The sequence below is a fragment of the Ruditapes philippinarum genome, unplaced genomic scaffold (genome assembly GCF_026571515.1).
Source record: "Ruditapes philippinarum isolate M1 unplaced genomic scaffold, ASM2657151v2 ctg899_1_1_1_1, whole genome shotgun sequence".
In the NCBI taxonomy this organism is placed as follows: domain Eukaryota; kingdom Metazoa; phylum Mollusca; class Bivalvia; order Venerida; family Veneridae; genus Ruditapes; species Ruditapes philippinarum.
This window is the reverse complement of record NW_026856839.1, coordinates 134,362-146,521: the sequence shown is the minus strand read 5'-3', so window position 1 is coordinate 146,521 and position 12,160 is coordinate 134,362. Positions and strand designations below refer to the sequence as shown.

The following is a 12,160-nucleotide window of genomic DNA, read 5'->3' as shown; positions in this document are numbered from 1 at the left end:
GTTACTATTTATAACAAAGTCTTCATATTTCACATAGTGCTTGGTCGAGCCCTTTTGCTTTTGGGGTCACTAGGTCAAGGTCACAGGGGTCTTAAATGTCAAAATGGTTTCCACTTATTATCTTGAAATCTATTTATCACAAAGTCTTCATATTTCACATACTGATTGGTCATAGCTAGTAAGTGACCCCTATTGATTTTAGGGTCACTATGTCAAAGGTCAAGGTCACAGGGTTCTTGAATGTTAGTATGGTTTCTGCTCATTATCTTGAAAGCTATTTATCACAAAGTCTTCATATTTCACATATTGAGTGATCATAACAATAAGATGAGCCCTATTGGTTTTGGGTCACTAGGTGAAAGGTCAAGGTCACGGGCCTTAAATGACTCATTATCTTGAAAACTATTTATCACAAAGTCTTCATTATTTTTCTTTTTTCCGTAATTGAACACTTCCATGTACCCATTTATGGCAAGCTTCTATAACAAAATTACCAATAATGTGAGTCAAGGGCTAGAAAGGGGTACATATGTGTCGTTCGACATTATTTATTGATCCCATGTGCTTTTATGAATGAATTGCATTCTTAGGATGACATCATTGTGCTGTTATGAATGAAGTTGTAAATTCATATGCTACTCTTAGAAAAACTTGCTAAATGAAAATAGTAGTTTTCTTATTTCATTAATTTGTAATATGCAAGAAAAAGAATCAAAACACTGGCTGTCATCATAGGCAGGAATAGCTAGCTGTTTGGGTAAATGTTTAGTGAATCGACAAGCCTTGTTACTGCCCTAAACAGTTACACTCGAGCCAGATATTCAGGTCTGTACCAGCAGCTGGAGAAAGATCCTTATATTTTTGTAAGTCAAAGTGGTAAGGGGCAGGATGGAGTTTCATGTTATACTAAGAGAGTTTCAGTATTCATAGAAAATGTTATGGACAGCTCTAGCTCATGACTTTTATAATGTTACATAACTGATTTCCAAAAAAAAGGCCATGCAGATGAAACCATGGACAAAAATATGGGGGCCTGCCATTGTCTACTTTAAATGGGCCATGTCTCTCACATAGTATTCTCAAGTAAAAAACACTGAGTGTCACTTTGTATATATTTTCTAACAGAATTAAGAGAAATGTAAGTGATTCTAAGCACCAAGATTTAAGTTTATTAAGAAGGGCCTTGTGATTAAATGCCTGCCTCTCAACATAGGAACCATTGGTTTGAGCCCTACTGGCGGTCACAACCACATTTTCTAATATGGCACCAGTACTGGTTTATTCCAGATTCAAAATCTACGGTTTTCATAGATAAGCTTTAAGCTCAATCAAACAGAAGACTGTACACATTCTTGTATCATTACTTCTGCTTCACATAAGGAAACATCAATTTGTCTCCAGTAGAATTCTAGCATATGTGGCACAATGGATGGGGCTGTTGACTTCAGATCATTTATCCCTAACCTTGTGAGTTTCAATCATGAATAGGCTTTGGTTTCTTTCATTTCAATGTGGTCAGCTTTATATAGAATGTACTTAGTTCTGCTCCATTACCAGAAGGTGAATTGAAATATTATGAAAAGGGGCACTACAGGTATTCCTCCGCCAGTAAAACTTAAAAGATGCCTTATGACTTTTGCAGTATCAGCGACTGACAAATAGCTTTCTATCTCTGGATCTCAATTAACAAGTGGTGTCTCCTCTTCCATTTAGCGCCCCCACCCCCCACCCCCTCCAAATCCCCAAAGAACACCAAGGCTTCTCTACAAAAAAAACCTTTATTTTTTTTGCTATTGCATTGTAACCAATAAGAAATCAAATAAATACTTAGCAACTATATACACAAATAAACAATATAACATTTCAATAGACTAGCACAGTATGAATAACAATCCATTCACATTATGTCAAACAATTCAACAAAACATTTTTTGTAACAGTTTTAAACTGAAATTACACTAACATCTGCCATACAAAAGTTACGACATCTTTACAAAAATAAAACTACAAATTTTACAACAAAACTATGTCACTATGTCCCAAAACAAAAAACAAAAAAAATCAAATTTTGAAGAATTTTAACCTTATTTTTAAACTGGGTTAAACAGAATAATTTTCCTTGTAAAGGTTCATGTTAAGGTTCATTACATTGCATGTACGTAAATGCAGATGCATTGAAATTTGAATTGTAAGATGTTTAGACAAGGTTTTTCACATCTTTCAACATTTACCAGAAGTAATATACTTCAGTCATAATTCTTGTGACAAATACAACCTTTAATCAGCAATGTACAAGTAAATAATAGTGCTGTCTATATATTGCATATTGTAATTTGTATTTGAAAATTTTGATGCCATTTTTAAGTGATTTATTTTACCCCTTGTTATCAACCTTTTCATTCCAGTAAAAGTAATAAAAGACTTGGGCATTCAAAGTCATTTCTGGATAGATTTGCCTAAATAGGAGTATTGCATCTTACAGTACTGTAAATTTGTAAGTTGTAACTATTGGCAAATTGAAGTATGTAAAAATATTCTTTATGACAAGATTTTTCCCATGTATATATATTACATAAAAGGGTCTATTTAAACTCTTCACCTGCTGAATTTCTAAATTGGAGTTAAACATTTTCCAATTTTTGGAACTTGATTTTAAAGATATTGCAATTTCAAGATGAAAATTTAATATTAGTCAGCCAACAGTATATCAATAGAGTTTTGTCAGACTTCATGAACGTACAAACTAGCCTGGGTCTAAACTGGCGACAAATATAAGTCAATATTACTGCCAGAAATGCAAATATTAAAAAGTTTAACCCAGCATTAGCCCCTCTTTTATACAATAAGAAAAAAAAATTAATAAAATTTTGTTCCTTTTAAGATCAATTTGATTAAGAATTCCAAGATGGAGTTTATTTCAAGCATACACTCGGGAGGTAATGTTAAATTACAATTCAAAAAGCCTTCATACAACATTATACTATAACATAGACTTTGTCAAAACAGTCAGGTTTTTAAACATTTCATCATTTACTAAACTGATCTGGCCAATTATACACATTATTATTATGGTTATTAAACCAATACTGTGATATTTTGTTCAGAATATGGTTTGTAGAAAATAAATAAATACATAAATAATGTAGCTTTTTTTAACAAAATTATCTTTCCATTACAAACACTTATTACATTTGTCTATTTACCACAGTATCTTTGAGTATATATGTATACTTAGATATTAAATAAGTTATGCCATGGTAAAAAGCCATTATATAGAACTTTGATATGGAGATTATAAACATCTGGTTACGCCAAAAAAACAAATCTTTTTATATCTATGATTAATATGTATAACTCATAATATTCTATGTAGACAAAGTTTCAATATTTGCATTTGTGATTTGGATTTCATGAAAAAGTAAGATTAAAACATGTTGCCAGAAGGAATACACAAAGAGATATGTCAATGTAAATGATATAATACATACTTGTATATATATAAATTTAGTCATGAATGCAGTCAGAATTGCTCATATTATATCAAAGAAATGGTTCCCAGGAGAGAACAGATTATGTCCTGAATTGTGACGAAGGATTTTGTGTGTGTGTGTAAATGGTTAAATGTCGACACAATGCAAAAAATATTTTACACTGTTTCATGTAATAGAGGATACATTAGAACCCCTTAAATGACAATTATGCAAATATGAAAATATAAATAGCTTAAGACTAATGCAATACTGGAGTACAAAAAAAAAATATCAGATTTAACAGATGTACAGGTGTATGCTTCCAAGTTTTTTTTATAATTTTTAACATAAATTGTTCATTAAAAGCTTTTCTGCATTGGAAAAAAAAAAAGAAAAAAAAAAAATACATTAACCATTTTTTCTAATTAATCAAGTTCCTTCAATTAGAAAAGTTATTTTCATAAAGAATAATAACTAATTACTTGTATTTGTCAAAAAAAAAGTGTTTGCCATTTCAGCATAATACTTGTGATATGAACTTGACATGGTGAAAACATACCAAAATTCAAAAATTATAAGGATAAAAAGTCCTTCACATTATATCCAAATAAATCAATAACCAATGTGGCACTTACAGAAAATATTTTAATACATTCAGTAATAACTGAAAATAGTAATAATATCAAATAATATCCGATAAATATCTATATGGGACTTAAGTTAAAGATACTGACTTTGAACAAAAAGTACAAAAGCTACTGTATGATAAAACTGATTTGAACAAGAGTTAAAAAAAAAATTTCCTTCTCTATCATGTCTATGTCAACAAAACATTCATTAAATACAATAAACAACAATAATGGCACAAAAAAGAACACTTTGATTAACAAATTAATGTTTAACTCTTTTCCTTCTACACCTATTGCCTAGAATTATCTGCTTGTCATTTTTTAAACTTATCATTTACAATTCTGGGGGATATCAAGATTAAAATTCTTAAATGAGCCAGCCAACAGTATAAGAGTATGATCACACTGCATGGATATTACAAGCTGGCCTAGCTCATATTATAGCCTGGCCTAGCGCTGTGCAGTTAGCAATTTTAGATTGTTCACTTTCAGTTATTATCAAACATATTTTCACGGTAATAAACATATTTGAAAGATATAAATATAAGTAAAGGATTAAATCCAAATTGCTAACAATTCACCATTATGCCTTTGTCTAGAGTCATTTTCCGCCAATAAATCTAAACTTCACTAGTAAAATATTTCCCCATTGGATTGATTTGTTTTATTTGGTTTACTGACCGCATGGAATATCTATTCCGTTCTAAAGGGGTTTAAGTAAAAACTAAGTTAAAACTATCAGTTGAGCTCATTAACAACAAAATTCAATAGTATTGCACCGTTCAGTATACACTTAAATTCTGGTATCAAGTATTTACCCTTTAGACCTTAAATTAAAATGTAATAACAAACACATAATTATAATTTATGTAACAAGGCTTACAAAATATACAAAAATAATACATACTATGTAAGAATATAATATTAAGGACACACAATTTGGAATGATTTGCATTTATAATGTTACATAAAGCTAGGGGTAATTTGTATGTCAAATATGTATATCATTATATATGTTTTGCTCATTTACAAATGTATCAGAGATATTTTTCATAATTAAGAAATATACATGTATATATCCTAAAATTTAACAATAGTGATTTAATACCAGCATTCTAATTGATAAGGAGGAAAACAAGTTGATATTACCTTTAATTTGGGTCTTTAATTATTTTTAGCATGCAATACTGTATGTATGTAGACTTAAAAAGAATAATGCTACAAATGTATAAAAGGTGTGAAACATTACCCTTTGACCTACTGAAAATGATAAGTCTTTGCTACCAGTATAGAGCCAGACCAGTCTGCACATCCACGCAGTCTGACCAGGCTCTATATTGCTGGCCAATTCATCATAGCATTCCAAAAATTGTAAGTTTCAAAAACAGGAAACTGGGTATGTTAATTTATTAAGGTCAGCAGGTTAAAGGTGAAATAATGCCTAGCACTTTTTGTATCTTTTCTTAAATAAATAATCTATCATTATGGTATCCATGAAAATATTCAACCAGGACATTATGCACGTATGTGAATTTACATGTATAATCATACAACCATACTATACAACTGCACATTTCCTTTGTCAAAATACACAGTTTTAGAGACAATTGCTTAACAAATTATAAACAACAAAAAAATGGTTTTCAAACCAAAAGCTTTCTCAAACAAAATACACATAAACATGAAAAATAAATACTATATATTTATGACATGTTATTAACCGGGTGTAAAAAATTGATCTTATATATGTAACTTAATCTGCGACTGCCTGTGCAGATCCATGCACAAAGCTTCCGCCGACCACGACATATGCGAATCTTCTGAAATATCCACTGCTCTGTCCTTTTCAACTAATGGCTCAACAACCACTTTCTCACGAACAACTTCCATGGACTGTTCAACCACTTTCTCATTAACAACTTCCATGGATTGTTCAACATCCTTTCTTTCCTTTTGATTTTGGACGTGGGCTGCTGGTATGCCTAACTTAAATGTTTTGACATATGATCACTTCTAATGAAACGTTTCTCACACAGAGGGCACACAAAGTTTTTCTCGCCAGTGTGAGTCCGTCTATGACGGGAAAGCTCATCAGATCTGGCAAATTTTCTGTCACAGCTTTTCCATGTACAAATGAATGGCTTCTCTCCTGAAACAAATAAAGACATTATGTTTTTTATATACAAATCTTTGTAGAACTTACATTTTCTATTGTGAATGGATGTATGATTTCAAATCCCTTCTTAAAAAGTTCAAATCATGATAAAATAAAATAAATTTGAAAAAAAAAAAAATTATTTATTTAAAGAGAAACTTAAAAAGTTCAAAAAAATAAACTTCATAATATGGCTATAATACATAATAAAACAGAAATCATGTTTTATTTTACTTTCTTTTAAATCTGTAACTTTCATATTTCAGTCTTACACAGTGTAACAAATCTTGGGTCAGTGAACAAAGTGATCATACATTCTTTGTTTTCAAAGTAGTTGTATACATTTTAGCTTCTATACAAATGACAATAATCTGATTCAGTGATTTTGTTGTTTTTTCTGTCTAAACATCCTTATGACAATAAGCTTTTGTTATAGTATGTTGACATTTAAAGAGACAGTGTTAAAAAGTATGTCATTTAATAATTAATGGAAAAGCACTGACAAACTGATTATGGAACATGTACTTTGTCCCTACATTATACTTTATGTACTTGATAATTATATCATATACAATGAATGTCATATTATCATAAATATTTACTTATTAATTATGTATTCACTGAACTTTACTAACTTTATTTATAACTTTTTACGGTCAGATTGACAAAGAAACTGTATATTTATGATCGCTGTAAAACTTGATAGTTAAATTGTCCTTCCATAAATTTTTATTATTCTATAAATTGATTATTTTCCGTGTTGTGTTTCTGAATAACCGGTTCTCCCTGTCAGGAATCATTTATAAATGAATAATTTCCTCCTTAACTGCAAATACCACATGGCTATTCCATTAACTGTTAATATCGAAATCCATTTTATTTAAAACAAATAATTACTATAATTATAACAACCATGACAACTAAAACTGAATTGTGTACTGTTTTTTAAAAACTGGCAGTATCATTGTATCATCCTTAATTTATCTAAACAACAAACCTGTGTGTGTTCTGTAATGAGCCTTCAGGTGTGAACTTTTAAAGTATGTCTTGTCACATCCCTTGTATGTACATCTGTGCGGCCTTGACCTTGAACTGCCAATTACCTCTATATCTTGTTCTGTTGTGTGTCTCGTCAGAGGGGCCGGAGCAATGGGACAAAGTCCTGGCATATTACTTGCCTTGCAAGTTGCTGCACAGTTACTGTTCATGAAAATGACTTGAACAATAGGTGGCTGCTGTGTGATTTCCCCGTTAGGAGATCTTGTAAGCACTATGGGTAATGGGGCAACATGTGATCCTGATAAAGCATTAGGAAGAATTTTAAAATTGTTTGTGTTCTGAGTTTTGTCCAACTGTTTCTACTGCTGATTAAGAGGTTCTGCAATTAGAGGTGAAGCAGAAGAAGGATATTCCATAAAGACGAGTCCTCTGCCTCCGATAACTGCACAGTGGTCTGATGATGAATGCCCTGATAATGGTTTAATTCCAAGAATCTGTGATGATGATGATGATATTCCTTGTAAAGTATTTGAGTCACTTAATGGAGTCATTTCAGTAATTGAATAAGATGGACTAGAGATAGAATATGAGCTTGTTTCACTTCCTGTCGAGTTCATTGTAGAAGCACCATTGAACAAATTGTTTTGACTATTTTGACAAACACTAACTGGATCACTATTCTCCCTATTGTTACGTATAATCAGTCTTTTCTTTGCCGGGAGACAGGACTGACTCCTACTGGTTGGCACAATTACAGAGACGGGTTGACCTCTGCAAGGGTCACCTACTGAAGGTGCAGCAGACATCATGGTTTGTCCAGATTTTCTTTCTAAAGGTCCTTCCATCAGTAACTGAAAACAATATTAGTCAATTAGTCCAAGCATGTAACTTCTCATTCCTAAAATATAGCAAACTGAAATGAATTACAGACATTAAATTTAAAAGTATTTTATATATATATTAAAAAAAAAACTTATAAAATATAGTGTTACAAATTAAATTAAGACCTACAACAAAATCAACACGTATTTCGGTTTTCCTGTCCTATCAATGACTCTAGTCTAACAATGTTAACATTTAAAACTCTTTTTTTATCGTTAACATTTAAGTACTTAAGCTTCTCATTGTATAACAGCGACATATATTTATCTATTAAATAAATACATTTAATACTTTTTCATTTACCCTGGGCCAACTAGAGTCTCTCCCTAATGGAATAGCCCGCATTTTTTCTAAACTGTTAGATTCTGGTACAGCAGGGTAATTGGCAGATGACGTAGAATCATAAATGCGGCACCCATGTTTTTGAGCTCCTAGATGGACTAGAATATGGACCATATAAAGGTTGCGGTGGAGGGTCACCAGGAAGATTCCAAGGGTCATTGGATGTTGATGAACATGTGGAATCCATGCTATGCTCACTGCTTGCTGGGCTAGGAGCTTTACAGATAGAAAGCAGGGTCTCAACGGCTTCTCTCTCCGATGTCTCGTCTACAACAGACTTGGGACTGTCCATGAGTGTTCTACTGGACTGGCCCTAGAATTTAAATACAAGATAATTATACACTAAAATTTTTCATAAACAAATTATCAATATTTTTAAGTATAGGTTTGTATAAATAATTTTAAACACTAAAGAATAATAAAACCTCAATTTCATACTTTGATAAAAACATTTATGATTCCGGAGTTACTTCACTCATTTTTTAAGTCATCTTATATACACGTTTCACAAGCTTGTATTTTTATAAATCATTTGTAGATTTACAATTAAATATTAGCTTAATGCTTTTTTTTATAATATTAGGGACTATATAAATTTCAAATTTTATTAATATTTTTTTTAACTTAATATTTCTAGTCATTAAATTGTCAGAAAGTCTTTTTAGACAACTTTAATATGCAGTCTATTTTTATGTCATTGTGAAACATTTAATGATATGACATGCCTTTATATTTACAGTATTTACTATTACAAGAAGAAAAGTTTTAAAACATCAAAAGGAAAAATAAAGGTAAATATTGGGTACACCCGTTTTTTAAAATAATTTTAAGGTAACCTAAAAACAAAATTTAATAAGATTTTTCCCTTTTTTTCCCTTAAAAATTTGTTATTTTTCATAAGAAATAAACCCCAATCAATAAATCATTTTTTAAAAATGTCAAGAACCCCAAAAAATTTTTATGTATCAAAATTTTTTAAATTTTTAATTTCATCCCACGATAAATTTTTTTCATTCAAAACGTAAAACATAATTCCTTGGTTTTTTTTTATTCATATACCCAAATTAAAAAAAACACTTTCCATTTAAACTAACAAAACCCCTTTAAAATTTTGAAACCCAAATACAATTTTCATCCAATTTTAACTTTTAAATTCCCGGGTTTTGTCCCAAATTGGGCCCTTTTTTTAAGATTTTTTCAGGGTTTAACCCCTTTAAAAATTTAAAAGGCCCCTTAAATTTTGTTTTTTTAAAAATTTTTAACATCTTCATGCCCAAAAAATAAATTTCCCTAAAAAGGTCAAGTTTCGGGGTTTTTAACCATCATTGCCCATAGTTGTTTTACAAAAACTTCTTTTTGATTTCTTTTTTAAAAAAAATTTTCCTTTTTTAATTGGTTGTTTTTGATTGATCTCAAAGAATTAAAATATAAAATTAATTATGATTTTTAAATTTATCATTTTATAGGATTAACCCTTTTAGAAAAAAATCTAGGGGTTAAAATTTTAAACAAACCCCCAAAATTTGGGGACAATTTTTTCCCCTTTTCCCCATTTAGAACCATTTAAAACCCTAAAAAGCCCGAAAAGGGAGAAAATATTAAGTTTGTACTTGGAAAAAAATTCCTTCATTGATTTTTTTTATTCTTTTTTTTTCCTACACGTCCAGCATTTACCGTTTTCCTCACATTAACTTATAAATTTTTCTTTTAAGGTAACTCGCAAGGTTTTCTATTAATTTTTAGTTGGCGGGCCGGGAACAAAAGGAAAGGGAAAGCCCCCAGGGCCGCAAAATCTTTTTTGACTTTTTGGGCTTTTTCCCTCGTCCCTAAAATTATTTTTTGTAAATTTTTGAAAATGTCCACTTGTCGTACAAGTGTAGGGCAACCCTAGGACAATTTTTTTGCCACCCTAGCCGACTAGATAAAATTTATTTTTGGGCAAAATCCCAATTGTATAATTTAAAATCAACTTTCATTACAGACAAAAAATTTAACAATTAAAATTTATATAAAGTTAAACAAATTTCCCAGTTTTTAAAAAAATTTGATTACAGGAGTATTTTATAGCTTTTTCCCCACTGTATCATTTTAAATTAAGTTCAATTTCCAAAAATGGTGAAAAATGCTTTCATCAAAAAAACAAAAAACTCTGTGTTTGACAAACTTATGCGGGTGTCAACATTATAGTAATATTTTATATTAGTCATTACTCATTACTGACTCGTGCAGGAAAACAACCTCAAATATATATATGTACTACATTGAAATATGGGTACTGTATTAATCAATCACTAAAATTTTAATTTATAAGTATCTATACATTGAATTTTACTGTGAACGACAGCAACTGCACGTAAAATGCAACTTTGAGTTATCTCCGAACGTTATACTTATTGAACTCCCGTGTCTGAAGTACAGTATGACAAATCTAGGTCGATTGTATAATTTGTATAACTTGACCTATTGATACGCAATCGGTGGTTCAAGTTCCAATTAAACATCATTTACTTCTTTAAAAGAAAAAAAATAACTTTAACACCAACTTACATCTTTAATTCCAAAAGAACGAATGAATGCAACAATACTATAAGAAATACTACACAATCACTCGTAATATATTTTAACTGGTCGTGATTTAAGCGTGGAAATCATGCGCAAAGGGAAACAACTCGATGTCAGTCTCAAAGAAGTCTTGCACAACCAAAGTCGCAGCATTTACCTTGCATCACAGTTCACTATTTAAAAGTACACTGGATTGAATGCATAAAACATTAAACAGTGAAAATGATGAATGGAACAATACAAGTGTTATTTGTCCGTTCTCTCAGTCACATCTCAATTCATGTTTTGAATGTTTCAAAAATTTATAAAAGTAAAAATCACACCGTTGATACGAGCTAGTTTACTATACTGCATGGATCATAATCGCGATGTAGGCCTACTTTCAAAATATAAATTAAAGATGCAGAAGATATACAAATAAAACTATTGTTTGAAAGATTATGAGATAAAAATCAACAAACGAAAATGACAACAATAGGCTGAATAGAAACAATGCGAGCAGCGATGTTTTAAAAAGATAAACTTATAATTCGAAGACGGGGGTTTTCGGGGGGGTGGGGAAAACCCCATCCAAAAGTTCCTTTCATATCATCTATTTTTTTAAAATAAACAAACACGATGTTTTTTTCTCTCCAATTTAAAGGGGGTGGTGTGAAAAAATATAATAAATGTACCATCCCGGGAAAAGGGTAGGTCATTTAAAACCTAATTGAGGGCACACTTTACACCAATGAAACAAAAGGAAGACTGATCAGGGGTATATATTTTGGGGGCACGGGTTAGTTTGTAAACTAATCGGGCGCCTAGAGCATGGATTTGCGTTCGCGATTAAAAGAATCAGTAAGGGGGGAAAAAGGTGGGAAAAGGGGAAAGGGTGAACGCTTAAATTTAAAATTTCCCTGGGAAAAGCACGTTAACAAATGTAAAAAAGAAATTTTATGATTAAAATTAGCTAGAAAGCGCAAAAATAATCATATTTTGTTTATTTAGAATACATCTAGATCTATATATGACAAAATATGTACAGGTCGTGAGATTAATCTAGCCATATTATCACTTTAATTTCGATATTTTTTTTATTAGCGTAAATTTAAATAGAAAAAGCCCCTCTATGAAATCAG

General features: G+C 30.8%; 1 protein-coding gene across 1 annotated transcript; it reads right to left on the bottom strand.

Moving 5' to 3' along the window:
• Positions 1-4,856: 4,856 nt before the first annotated feature.
• LOC132747864 (Krueppel-like factor 10) lies at positions 4,857-8,480 on the bottom strand. The gene is made up of 4 exons (XM_060737389.1): positions 8,439-8,480; positions 7,687-8,104; positions 7,252-7,551; positions 4,857-6,248 (listed from the first exon to the last, which is right to left on the bottom strand). Exons 1-4 carry the CDS (start codon positions 8,478-8,480, stop codon positions 6,082-6,084), a joined length of 927 nt encoding a protein of 308 aa, XP_060593372.1. The 3' UTR covers positions 4,857-6,081.
• Positions 8,481-12,160: the final 3,680 nt, after the last annotated feature.